Source organism: Malus domestica, chromosome 07, assembly GCF_042453785.1.
Source record: "Malus domestica chromosome 07, GDT2T_hap1".
NCBI classification, from domain to species: domain Eukaryota; kingdom Viridiplantae; phylum Streptophyta; class Magnoliopsida; order Rosales; family Rosaceae; genus Malus; species Malus domestica.
The window spans coordinates 24,164,304-24,176,476 of NC_091667.1; the positions used below are offsets into that span (position 1 = coordinate 24,164,304).

Genomic DNA, 12,173 nt, shown 5'->3' on the forward strand with positions numbered 1-12,173 from the left:
TACCTAACTAGGTTTTAACGAGGCACCCACCTTGGGCTGGTCATATCCCTGATGACGTCCTGTAGACGTTTCTTTTGACTTTGCATTTCTCACGCATTTTTGCTTAGACTATGGATTTTGTCCCTACTTGGGTTTTTGCCATAGCCTTAGGGTTTTTTAGTGAGACTTACTACTTATGCAAGTTCCTACCTTATTGAGAATAAGTGTTGTTCCTTGAAATCAATGCCGACGAGTCGACTTCCTCAACTTCTGCATGATGCTGAATCTACCTTGAGTATTTACCCACTCAAGGGGGAGTGTTGTAAACATTCCTAGTTTAAGTATGATTGTGTAAATCCTAGATAAGATTTGATTCTAGTTATCCTTTCCTATTACAACTTGTATTACTTGAAGGAGAAGAAATATCTTCTCTCCCTTTACTACTATGAATAAAGGCACAATGTAGGAGGGATAACAACACACACATTCCCCTACAATTCTACAAACACACATCTCTCTCCTCTCTCTCTCTCTCTGCCGCCGGCCCTAGTCCCTCTGTCAGATAAAATAGACCACAACATTAATAAGAAATGTTAATGATAATACTATTGTTTAGGAGCAAAGGAGCACCGAAGTGATGTCGTTTTAGTCTTCCCGTCTTCAATTGGGATATCCGGTAATCGAATTCGGACTGGAGCTCGCGTTTTCTTCGCAATTTGGGTTTTATTTGCTGGAAGGTGAATCACTGAAGGCTCAAGGGCTGAAGCTGATTTGATTACAAAACATTGGGAATTTGAGAGAATCGAGCTTCGGATTACTTCGACGATGTCCGGTCGAATGCTGAAGAAAGTTTTGAAGGAACAAGAAGAAGAACACGGACACGTAATAGAATCCGAATCAGAAGGAGAAGAAGAAAGCCAGCAGCTCAACGGAAAAGCTAAATTCAATCCCTTTGATCTCCTCAACGACGACGGGGACGACGACGGCGACCACCAGGTTCACTTTTTAAATTAAATTTTAAGTTTGTGCTTTTTTTACTGGATTTAAGAATTTGAACGAAATGAAATGGTGAAATTTTGTTGATTTTTGCGTTCAATGTTCTGAGTGATCATCGAGCTGTGATGGGTTTGTGTTAGATTCTGTAAAAGGGTTTTACTTTCGATGATTTTTTAGCGTAATGGGAGGGTAAGAATCAATTAGAGCATGACAAGTGGATAGACGAGGAGTTTTTTTCTTGATTGAGCTCGTGAAGTGTTTTTGTATAAATTTGTAGTGGGGTTTTTTGACTAATTTTCTAATTTTTCTTATGGGGTTTTGGGTGGTTGCAGGGGGATGAATCTGAAACTGTTGATGAACACTTGGTTGTTGTTCCTGAGCTGAAAACGAAGGCCGGTGTAGCGTCAACCAACAATCAGAAATCAAAGAAGAAGAAAAAGAAGAAAAGCAAAGAGGCTTCTTATTCTTCTTCGGGTGCTTCCAATGTAGAAAAACCCTTGGATGTGATTCTTGAGTCAATCTCTTTGGATGGCCCGGAAAAAGCTGCCAGTGGAAAGGGTTGTGAGAATTTGGCTAAGCCGTGTGCGCCCTCTGCGTTACAAGTGGATCCCAAGTACTTAAATGCTGACAATGAGCTGCGGAGAATCTTTGGCTCTAAGGTGGTGAAGTCCTTTGAGAAACATGAGCGAAGTGGTGGCAGTTCTAGAATGGTGCGTGGTGGAAGACGTGCTGCTCATATTCCTAGAAAAACTATACTTGTCACTGCATCAGAGCATTGGCATCGCTGGGATGGTTCTTTGTCCATGGAATTTCTTGGAGTGATTGATGGATACCACCACTTTCGGTAAGATCATTCTCTTTGCTTGGTTTTGTATTTTAAAATGAGTACAAAAACTGCTAGTGCTATCAATTTTTTTCTGCACATAGAAGAAAGTTGGTGCTACTGATGGGCTTGAGCTCAATGTAGAGAGTTATTAACCGTTGTCAAGAAAGTAGTTCTCAAATATGTAATAACTCGTACTTTAGCAGACCTCTAATTAACGGGTGTTGTAGACAACTGTAGTTGATGCACATATGAATTGTAATGTGGTTGAATTGTGTTTGCAAATTGTATTCATGGGGATTTTGTTGTGTAAGTTGATGGAACGTTAAGACGTGCAAATATGTGTAGTCCCAACTCAAAATTTTTTTTAACATAAATTTCTTATGTGACTGAAAGTTTGAAACTGTATCAGTTAAGTTTGGTAACACTTGAATGTCTACCTTGTACTGGACGAACTAGTTGATGATTGCGTGAAATTATAAAGAGGCACACTCATTACTAAAATGTCATTGGTACCATATAGTCATAAATTCGTCATCCGTCATCCAGCTATGTTTTATGACTGGCATCCTTCTCTTTAAGCAATTACGGGTGTCCTTTTGAGTCAAATATTCAGTACTCTTGTTTCCTTCTATTTTTTCAAATTTTAGTTTCTCCTATTTTTACTTTGTTTATGCTCACAGCTTAGAGTTTGTCAGACTAGGATTTATGATATTTGTCCTGCGTCCTTTTGGTTTGGTTTTGACTCATGCATCGTAATCTGGATTTTGATCTTATGTGCAGATATGTACATTCCTCATCCTACCTTCAAGCTCAGAGGGCATTTGAAGCTGCTAAAGCTACACATGACATCAATGGAATTGCAAGTATTTTGTTATACAGTCCTTATCATTTGGATTCGCTTATAACCATGGCCGAGTACTATAAGTTTTCGGGTGAACATCAAATATCAGCAGAACTTATCTCGAAGTGCTTGTATGCTATGGAATGTGCATGGAATCCAATGTTCACCCCCTTGCAGGGCAATTGCCAACTAAGATACAGCCATGAAACAAACAAGCCTCTGTTCACTGTACTTTTTACTCACATGAGAAATATGGATAGGCGTGGTTGCCATCGATCGGCTTTAGAAGTTTGCAAGTTGTTACTTTCACTAGATTCTGATGATCCAATGGGGGCCATGTTCTGCATTGACTATTTTTCGTTGAGGGCGGAGGAGTATGCATGGCTAGAACGGTTCTCTGAAGAATATAAAAGTGATAACTCCTTGTGGTTGTTTCCAAATTTTTCATATTCCCTTGCCATGTGCCGTTTGTATCTTGAGAAAGAGGAATCTTCAAAAGGTGCACCGGAAAATGCTAAGTCTACTTCAGCTGATCTTATGAAGCAGGCACTAATGCTTCACCCCTCAGTTCTAAAGAAATTAGTGGAAAAGGTGCCTTTGAAGGACAAGGTGTGGGCACAGATACTTAAAAATCCATATTTTCAAGCAGATCAAGTAGGAATCCCATCCTTGGATCACCTAATAAACATATATGTCGAGAGGAATTTTCTTCTATGGAGGCTTCCAGATCTGCAAGATTTGCTGAGGGATGCTGCACAGCTTGTGATCGAGACACTAAGACATGATAGTAGAGAGAAGAACGATTGGGCATGCGTGAGAAAAGAAGCATTCTCATCCGAGAAAAACGAGTAAGCGTGCAGTTACAATTTTGCATTTCGGCAACACTTCCTAGTGTTTTGTTTATCACTATTGTGTAAATTCGCGAAGCTATAACTGCGGATGTTAAGCCTGAAGTTGGTAAATGACTGACTGCTTTACTTGTTTGCTATAGGTACGCCCACTTGTTAGTTTCAGATTTCTCTTTGTCAGTGCCAACTGCCCCACCGGAAGTTCTGCAACAATTTTTGGGTGATCCAAGGGAGGGCGGTCATGCTCCCGGTAATGTTGCAAATGTTGGCAATCCAGTGGAGGGCGGCCATGCTCCGCGCGATGTTGCAAATCGAAATGCAATCGCAGTCTTGTTGGAGTCATTTCTACCATGGGCTCATTATGGAGATAGAAACGGAGGCGGTGAGGAGGAAAATCAACAAAATGGACAGGGTCCAGGCAATGCATAGTTTCGAATTCAAATGGAAGAAAACGATATAGGAACTTTTCGGGAACGAAAACTGTTGTTGAATGACACAATTGTGTTCCGTTGCCGGCGACTTCTGAAAGTTTTGCGGATTTTTTGTTGTAGTATTATATTTTTATGTTTTTTGTCTGCCTAACAGGACCAGTTGAACCTTCCATTGAATCTAAATACTATATGCACTTCCATTTCCATGTCATCACTTTTCTCGTGAAAAACAGCTGAAATTGTTTATCTTATGGAGCTATGATAAAATTTTAAATGCTCTCTTGTCACATAATATGACAACACAGGGTGTTATAGATCTAGACTCTTTATTGGGTTAGCTTCCTTGAGAATGTGCGGTTCGAATCACTATCTAATAATATAAACATCCTTGTGTGTGTTAGATAAGTCTGGCGGAAAAGCGTTTTGAATTCTATCATAAGTGAGCATAATCACATTGATTAAAGCTGACGTTCTATATCTATGCACTCAAGTTTGAATCCTCGACCTAAAACAAAATGGTCCTAGGAGGCTAGAGAGAAGTCCACTGGACATTGCAAATTTGCAATGCTCCATAAAAAGGCTTAAAAAGCCCACAATCATATGCATGAGCAAATTTCATTGCCACTCCCTCCAATTTTCCATTTTGGGGCGTTGGGGGTTGGGAAGCCCATCCATCCACCCATTCATCATTGAATCCCATGTGGCATGTGTCACCTATCTCCTCTCTTGTTTCTTCTTCCATCCCCATACCTCCCTCTCCTCTCCTCCATCCAAAAATACTAATATTGCTCCACTCTCCTCTCTCTCCTCCCCATTACCCAATTCCACAATAATCCAATTTCTCTCTGCTTTCTAGGGTTTTGAAATTGGAACCAAAGCTAAAGCTGATCACCTTCCTCTGAATACACACATACCCAGATTTCAACAATCAGGAATCCAATCCAATCCCACCTCACTTTTTCTTTTTACAGAGTAGAATATCAGAGAAGGGGGGACAAAGGAACTCTCTTCCCATCCAAGTGCTGGTCTTTGCTCTCCTCCCTAGGCTTTTCCTGTAGAGAGAGAAAATGGGTTTCTAGAGAGAGAAAGAGCTCAACATGTAGAGCGCAATTGTGGGAGAAAAGATAATGTTGGCAATGGAGAAAGATTTTGATGCTAAGTTGACGATTCAGGGGAATTCTTCTAATGGCGCCAACAGCAATGTTCCGAGATCCAAGAGCTTCGCTTTCAGGGCTCCCCAGGAGCATTTCACCATTCAAGACTTTGAATTGGGCAAGATCTATGGCGTTGGTTCCTACTCCAAGGTCCCATTTTTCATCCAGTTTTTGGAAATTTTATTGATTAATTTGTTGTTTTAATTCTATTAAAATGCTCGTTTTTCATCTGGGTTTTTCTCTCAGATTGGGGATTGTCATGAATTGGATGCCTAGTTGTGTTATTGAATGATGTAATTCATTTGTAAACTAATGGGTTGCATATGCTGTAAATTTATTGAAAAAAATGATAATTGCTTATAGGTTGTAGAAAATATCAATTGTTGCAAAAGAACTCACCCTGTAAGGCAGGGAAGTCCTCATTTTCGCTACTTAGCCTAAACTGGCCGATAAAGGGATTAACTTTTACAACGTAATGGACGGGCAAAAACAAGTGTCATATGGGTCGATCAGTTGTAAATTGGGATGCTTGTGTATGGTGTGTTCCTGTTCTTTACTCTCGGGACTGGTGGAGCTTCAAACCTGCATTTGGTTGGTGTGAGGTTGTGAGCTTATAGTAAATTTAGGGACATAGGATTTTTAGCTAGTTAATATGTTATGAACTGGTAGAAGAAGTTTTGAGATTACAAGGAGAGTTGGGAAACGAAGATTTTGGGCACTCTATGGGGTTCAGTTCCGACAGAAATTAGAGATAGTTCTCTGCCCACTATTCTTATAAATATTTTTATGATGCTGTATACATATGGTTGCTGAACTGTTTGTAATGCTTAAACTTTGCTGGGTTCTTGTCTCTTATTACCAATGAATTTCAGGTTGTGAGGGCTAAGAAGAAGGACACGGGAACTGTCTATGCATTAAAGATCATGGACAAAAAATTCATCACCAAAGAAAATAAAACAGCTTATGTGAAGTTGGAACGTATTGTTCTTGATCAGCTGGATCATCCAGGAATTGTGCGGCTATTTTTTACATTTCAAGATTCCTTTTCATTGTGTAGGTATTCTGGTTGTAACCTCCCCATGTCTTCTGTACTTGGTTCAGATTTACTTATTCTTTCGGGTTCAGTGTTTTTGTATTCTCTGTTGTTTATTGGTTGTTTCCAATTCCGGAATCTTATTGACACTGGTCTCCCTACTTTTGTACGAAGACATGGCACTTGAGTCCTGTGAAGGTGGAGAACTTTTTGATCAAATAACTAGGGTAAGCTTTAAGCTTAGAACATGTGTTCTTCATGTTATTCTGAAATTACCTCTTTTCATTGAGAATAATTCATTTGATGTTGTAACTAATATATTTTATTCTTGAATTGTGTGCAGAAAGGTCGTCTCTCTGAGGATGAAGCTTGCTTCTATGCAGCAGAAGTTGTAGACGCCCTTGAGTACATACACAGTATGGGATTGATTCATAGAGATATAAAGGTATTCCCTTAAGACTATATTTGTGCAATTTAACGTCGTATGAAATGCTGATATATTTTTAAATGGCAGCCAGAGAACTTGCTACTTACATCAGAGGGTAATATCAAGATTGCTGATTTTGGGAGTGTAAAGCCCATGCAAGATAGCCGAATTACTGTTCTTCCGAATGCAGCATCAGGTATCTTATAATTGTAGTCATGGTGAAGGCTCTATGGCTCTGTGCTTAAAATTTGAATAATATGATGAGATTGTTCTCTGGATTCCTTTTGTAGATGATAAGGCCTGCACATTTGTGGGGACAGCTGCCTATGTTCCTCCCGAAGTCCTGAATTCTTCTCCTGCAACTTTCGGGTAAGTGACATATGTTTAGTCACTGGGGCTTGTACTATATTTCTAATGAATTCTTAAGCTTACCCTAAAACTTGTATACTTTTTACAACTTTTGACAAGTAGTTTGTCTTTTCTTTTTTCCTGTTTATTTTTTCTGTTCTTAATAGTATATGATCTATGTAGTATAACATTGTTTTTGCTCGTTTGAACATATCAAAACAGAAATGACCTCTGGGCACTTGGCTGCACCTTGTACCAAATGCTTTCAGGAACTTCTCCTTTCAAAGATGCAAGCGAGTGGCTTATTTTCCAAAGAATTATAGCAAGAGATATTAGGTTTCCAAATTATTTTTCGGAGGAAGCTAAAGACCTTATTGACCGATTATTGGTAAGCTACCCGCTTATACTTATTGCAACCTAGCTTTTATTAGTGATTGTGCTATCGGTAACTAGCACTCCCTTAGGATGAGGCTATTAACATCCATATTTTTAAATTCTTATTGAAATTCTTTCCCTTAAGAATGCCATGGAGTTATGTACCACTTGCGCTTTTGAGAAAGTGTAGTTCCTTTTTAATATTGATCAACTAGTGTTGTGCAACTGTTGCAGGATTTAGATCCCAGCAGGAGACCAGGTGCTGGGCCGGACGGTTATGCTGCACTGAAGATGCATCCATTTTTTAAGGGAGTTGACTGGAAAAATGTACGAGGACAAACTCCTCCAAAACTTGCATTAGAGACGGGGGTATGGCTTTCAATTTTTTGTTGGAGTAATTATTTATGGAAATTCAACTGTTGCTTATATTATTCCTGTTTTTACATGAGCATTTTTAGGTTGTTAAACATTGGTTTTTATGCTTTTGGTGTTCAGTCAGTTGAGGGTGATAGCCGTGATAACTCATGGAACCCCACACACATTGGAGATGGTGCAGCAAAACAATATGAGGGTAACAGTGGTGCCACATCTTCTTCCGAAGGATCTGGTCATGTAACTAGGCTCGCTTCTATTGATTCCTTTGATTCAAAATGGTATTCTCTACACCCGTGCTTCATGTTTATCATCACTTATTTTTACTTTAAGAGCTAGATATTTTTGCTTACAAAGTTTATGGTGAACTTCTGTGTAATAAGTATAATGTTATTCTTGAAAAGTGTCTCAGATCCAAATATATGCTTAAATGAGATAATTTCACTTGATTAGAGGCTAATTGTTTTGTTCTAATTTCTTTAGCATTTTTAATTACGTCCTTTATCCTGGAAGTACTTCCCAGAACCCCTGCAGAGAGTTTATGATATTGCATTTGCTGCTTCTGTTATGAATTCCACGTCAATGTTTTAATCTGTGTTTTACCATGTTAACAGGCAACAATTCCTTGAGCCCGGGGAGTCCGTTCTTATGATCTCAATGGTGAAGAAAATTCAAAAGCTGACCAGCAAGAAGGTGCAGCTTATCCTCACCAACAAGCCGAAACTGATATATGTGGATCCTGCAAAGCTAATAGTGAAGGGAAATATAATTTGGTCCGACAACTCTAATGACTTCAGTATCCAAGTTGCTAGTCCATCACAGTTCAAGATTTGTACGGTATGCCTCTACTGCTCTTTCATAACTCAGTCACCTATTTATTATCTTCAATCAGTTTTCCCTTAATATTTTGCGGCATGGCTTTATTACTGAGTGCTTTCCAATGTATTTACGATAATATGACATTGAACTCTTTAGTGCCGTGAAATGCGATGCTGTAGCGTTGAGTTGATGAAATTGCTTCTCGAGTTTTAAGTAGTTGCATTATCTTTATTTTTCCTTCTCTGATTTCAAGTTATGTAAAATTTTCAGCCGAAAAAGGTACTGCAATTTGAGGATGCCAAACAAAGAGCTTGGCAGTGGAAGAAGGCAATTGAGGGGCTTCAAAATCGGTGAAATCCGTGCGAGGTTTTCAGAGAGTTTTTTTTGGATATCATCATAGTGAGGAGGAACAAAGATGTGCCCTGGGTAATTATTATTTAATGAAAGAGTTTGGCATCTGCGGATTCATCTTTTTCAAGGTGCAAAGCTCCCGTCCCTCTCGATGCCTAGAACTAAGCATGCGATAAGGGTTTTTCGCCCGTTTCATGCTCTGTGTGGCATAATTTTGTACTCTCTGAGGTCCTAAGTTGTAGGGTCTGTAAAGGGGCTGGGATCATTACTTTCATACTGTATTTAAAATTACAATCCAGTTAATGAAATTTTAAATATTTACATTGAAAGATACGATGTCTCTCTAAAGAAACCAAATGAGATGTGAAGTTGTTGCATTTTGTTCATAACTTTGAGATGGATGCTGTTGCAATTGACTGTTAGAAAGATCTGCGCCGCATAATGGAAAAGTAAAGAGAAGTGCACCGCGGCGATTTTCGAGTTCTGAATCACTTCAGAACTGTGATAAAAATTTGAAGCTTGAAGTCATTCAGAAATCCATGGACCAACCCCATCGTCTCCACCCCAAGGCAGCATCCAGGGGTCACGGACCAACCATAGAACCCTGGTCACTTATCCAAGGATGCCTCCTGCATCCAAGGGTCACAGACCGACCAAAGAACCCCGTTCAATAAGTGAATGATTGTCAGTGTCATTATTCAACTCTTGTTGAATTGCTGTTATATCAGTAAATGTTGAGCTGGTCGAAATGTTACGCAGATGATTATCAGTGTCATTATATTCTTTATATACTGAAGACACTAATAATTCTCTGTGCCTTCTTATAATTTCAAACTTTGATAGTGAAAGGCCTGCACTGTGGTCAGAGGAATGAAGCTTATACAAGGTCTTCAGTGGCAAGTAATTCTGATCAGCAAGTACAAATTTTTTCAACAATTTCTTTCTAACGTCGCGACCATGACTGCAAAACAGGTGCCGGAATGCTTCATTATGCTGGTTTTGATCAGCCTGCTAGTTGTTTCTTCGTTTTCTTTTCCGTTAAACTGAAAATCTTTGAATCTAATCAAAGAAGTTAACCCCTGAGGACCGTACATTGGACATATCACAGTGTTTCCATCACCGGAGATGTTTGTTTCTACAGACCGCGGCTTTTAAGCCTAATGAAAGCATCCTTTTGTGGATTTCTGAGCTTGCCACAATTGTTATCTCAGATTCTTTTCTATTTTTCCCCCCTACCCTTTTGAAGCATTGCATATTGTACTTTAGCTAATCTGAGAGGCAGTGTGGTGTTGCAGGGTGGCGATTCCAGGTGGGAAAGATCCACGGCAAGAAAGTAGTCTATGTTCGATGTGGAGTTGGAATAGTGAGCCATGCTTACTGTCCCCTAATGCACCAAAAAGTTAGCCATGTTCGGTTTGTCAATTAAACACCGACTGCTTAATTTACGGCACCTATTCACGCTAATTTTTTTTCTTCTGTATTATCGTATTAAATCATGTTAGGACTTAGTTTAAGTTTCACACACGGCCCTTCGAAATCTCATGGCCAGACCTGTTCAGGGATTGGAATTATAGTTTTTAGAATACATAACACGCCACTTAGTACTAGGGTCTAGTGTTATTCCTCTTCGCTTGTAAGTGAGAGGTTTTAGGTTCGATTCTCGCCAAAGGCAAAGTTGGACTACATTATTAATGCAAGCTCATTGTAAGGCATCCCACTTCTCCACCCCTAGTCTAGATACTATCGTTTGTTCCAAAAAAAAAAACCACATCACAGAGCTTTTCAGAGTGAAACTACTTAATGCACTATAGTTTTCAGAATACATAACTACATCCTGGGACTTGACTTGCACTCGAAGCAAAGCGATATCTGGGGTTTTTGTAGGTGGCCGTGAGGCCATCTTTGCGGTCCAGGGAAGAAGAACTCGTAATGAGAAACTTCATGGATGGACTTTAGCTTGCGGTTGTGCGTTTCCCCTTGGGGCGCCGTTGACAACATCCGGCACACCACATCTTGGCACCATCATTTGTTTCGCCGTGGCAGTGTCTAAGCTTCTTGTGATTTTTAAATGGTAGCTTGACTTGATGGCGGACTCTAGAAGGTTGTCAAAACTCATCATCGTTGGCGTGTTTTGAGTAACAAAATATAAGCAAAGTAACCAAAATTCTTAAAATTTTTTGAAGACTAGATTTTACAAAGCAATAAGGGGAAGCGTAAATTCTCAACCTAATCAATTTTGAGATGGAGAATTTGAAGAAGAAAAAGAAGGCTGATTGCCCAGAATCAACAAAACCTTTATCTAGTTCTCAATTCGGTTGGAACCAAAAGCTTAATATCAATTCCACCAAATTAGGTAGATTAAATTGCGAAGAATAATTTCATGCCTTTGCAGAGAAAATTCTTACTGGAAAATATCGAATAGAGCCAAAAGTCAAAAGCCAAAAACCAAAAGCCAAAAAAAAAAAAAAAATTTTAAAGTCTCAAGTTTCGACTCGCCCACGCCAGGAAGAGAAAGAAGCCAAAGAAAACATGCAAGGAAACGTGAATTTCCCCCTTGTTTTCCCTTTATTTATTTATTATTATTAAATAAATGGGAGTGCTGTTTTTGCCTTGAATTTTTGCAAAATTGTAATTAGAGAATCCTCGTGCAAACAGTATAAAAGTAAGCGGAAGAATCATGATCGATAGGTAAAAGACACCCAACCAAAACAACCAACAAACTGTGCTTTTACTTGTGTCAAAATTTACTCAAACAGTTTGGCTCTGATACCACATGTAAGATAAAAGTGCAACAACACATTAGGATAATGAATATAATGAATCGAATCAATATAAAATAGAGATGAACTTATCCGTAGAATGTGAAAGATGTGACTTGAATTTATCTGTAAAATCTGAAAGACATGGCTTTTGCATGTGACAAATGAGTTTTCTACTCTTAGCAACCAAAAGTGTTCTCGACCAAGAGAATATGGTTTTGGTATTGTGTATGAGAATAATTGTTGTGAGAGCAGGGACATGCCTTTTATATTGACAAGAGTTTCTCCCCATCCATCCTATTATAGGAAAGAGAGATTTACCAAATCATAATCCAATCAACCAATGTCCCACCATAATAAGGCTTACTAAATAGGGATCACATAAAAGGTTAATCAGAGGTTAAAACTCTATTATTCTAACCATATTGGGCCATAAGATCACTTAGAAAATCAAGTCACCCAAATAATAAGTTACTCAAGGATCAAATGATTTGATTGACAAGTCATTGATACTCACAATTGTGTTTATAAAAGGAACCTCGCCCTCAATAGTACACTCGCATCCCTCCAAACAGACCCACAACAAAATTTAGATAAAAGAAGTAGAGCGATCG

The 12,173-nt window shown here is 39.0% G+C and overlaps 2 protein-coding genes across 2 annotated transcripts; both read left to right on the forward strand.

The window, feature by feature from the left end:
- Nucleotides 1–559: 559 nt before the first annotated feature.
- LOC103439476 (uncharacterized) lies at nucleotides 560–4,132 on the forward strand. Its single transcript, XM_008378037.4, has 4 exons — nucleotides 560–975; nucleotides 1,308–1,819; nucleotides 2,582–3,490; nucleotides 3,634–4,132. The coding sequence occupies exons 1-4, from the start codon at nucleotides 805–807 to the stop codon at nucleotides 3,917–3,919; spliced, it is 1,878 nt and encodes a 625-aa protein (XP_008376259.3). The 5' UTR covers nucleotides 560–804; the 3' UTR covers nucleotides 3,920–4,132.
- Nucleotides 4,133–4,523: 391 nt separating this feature from the next.
- On the forward strand, nucleotides 4,524–9,129 carry LOC103439475 (3-phosphoinositide-dependent protein kinase 1). Its single transcript, XM_008378036.4, has 11 exons — nucleotides 4,524–5,225; nucleotides 5,948–6,128; nucleotides 6,283–6,335; nucleotides 6,452–6,553; nucleotides 6,623–6,731; nucleotides 6,826–6,904; nucleotides 7,106–7,271; nucleotides 7,493–7,627; nucleotides 7,754–7,911; nucleotides 8,245–8,467; nucleotides 8,720–9,129. Exons 1-11 carry the CDS (start codon nucleotides 5,049–5,051, stop codon nucleotides 8,801–8,803), a joined length of 1,467 nt encoding a protein of 488 aa, XP_008376258.1. The 5' UTR covers nucleotides 4,524–5,048; the 3' UTR covers nucleotides 8,804–9,129.
- The last annotated feature ends 3,044 nt before the right edge of the window (nucleotides 9,130–12,173 follow it).

What these genes read in the sequence shown, in the direction of transcription:
- LOC103439476 (XM_008378037.4), top strand. Translation starts at nt 805, where the DNA reads ATGTCCGGTCGAATGCTGAAGAAAGTTTTGAAGGAACAAGAAGAAGAA. An exon ending in GATGGATACCACCACTTTCG is followed by an intron (nt 1,820 to 2,581) that starts GTAAGATCATTC and finishes TCTTATGTGCAG; the next exon opens with ATATGTACATTCCTCATCCT. An exon ending in TTCTCATCCGAGAAAAACGA is followed by an intron (nt 3,491 to 3,633) that starts GTAAGCGTGCAG and finishes TGTTTGCTATAG; the next exon opens with GTACGCCCACTTGTTAGTTT.
- LOC103439475 (XM_008378036.4), top strand. Translation starts at nt 5,049, where the DNA reads ATGTTGGCAATGGAGAAAGATTTTGATGCTAAGTTGACGATTCAGGGG. An exon ending in GCGTTGGTTCCTACTCCAAG is followed by an intron (nt 5,226 to 5,947) that starts GTCCCATTTTTC and finishes AATGAATTTCAG; the next exon opens with GTTGTGAGGGCTAAGAAGAA. An exon ending in TTTTTGATCAAATAACTAGG is followed by an intron (nt 6,336 to 6,451) that starts GTAAGCTTTAAG and finishes AATTGTGTGCAG; the next exon opens with AAAGGTCGTCTCTCTGAGGA.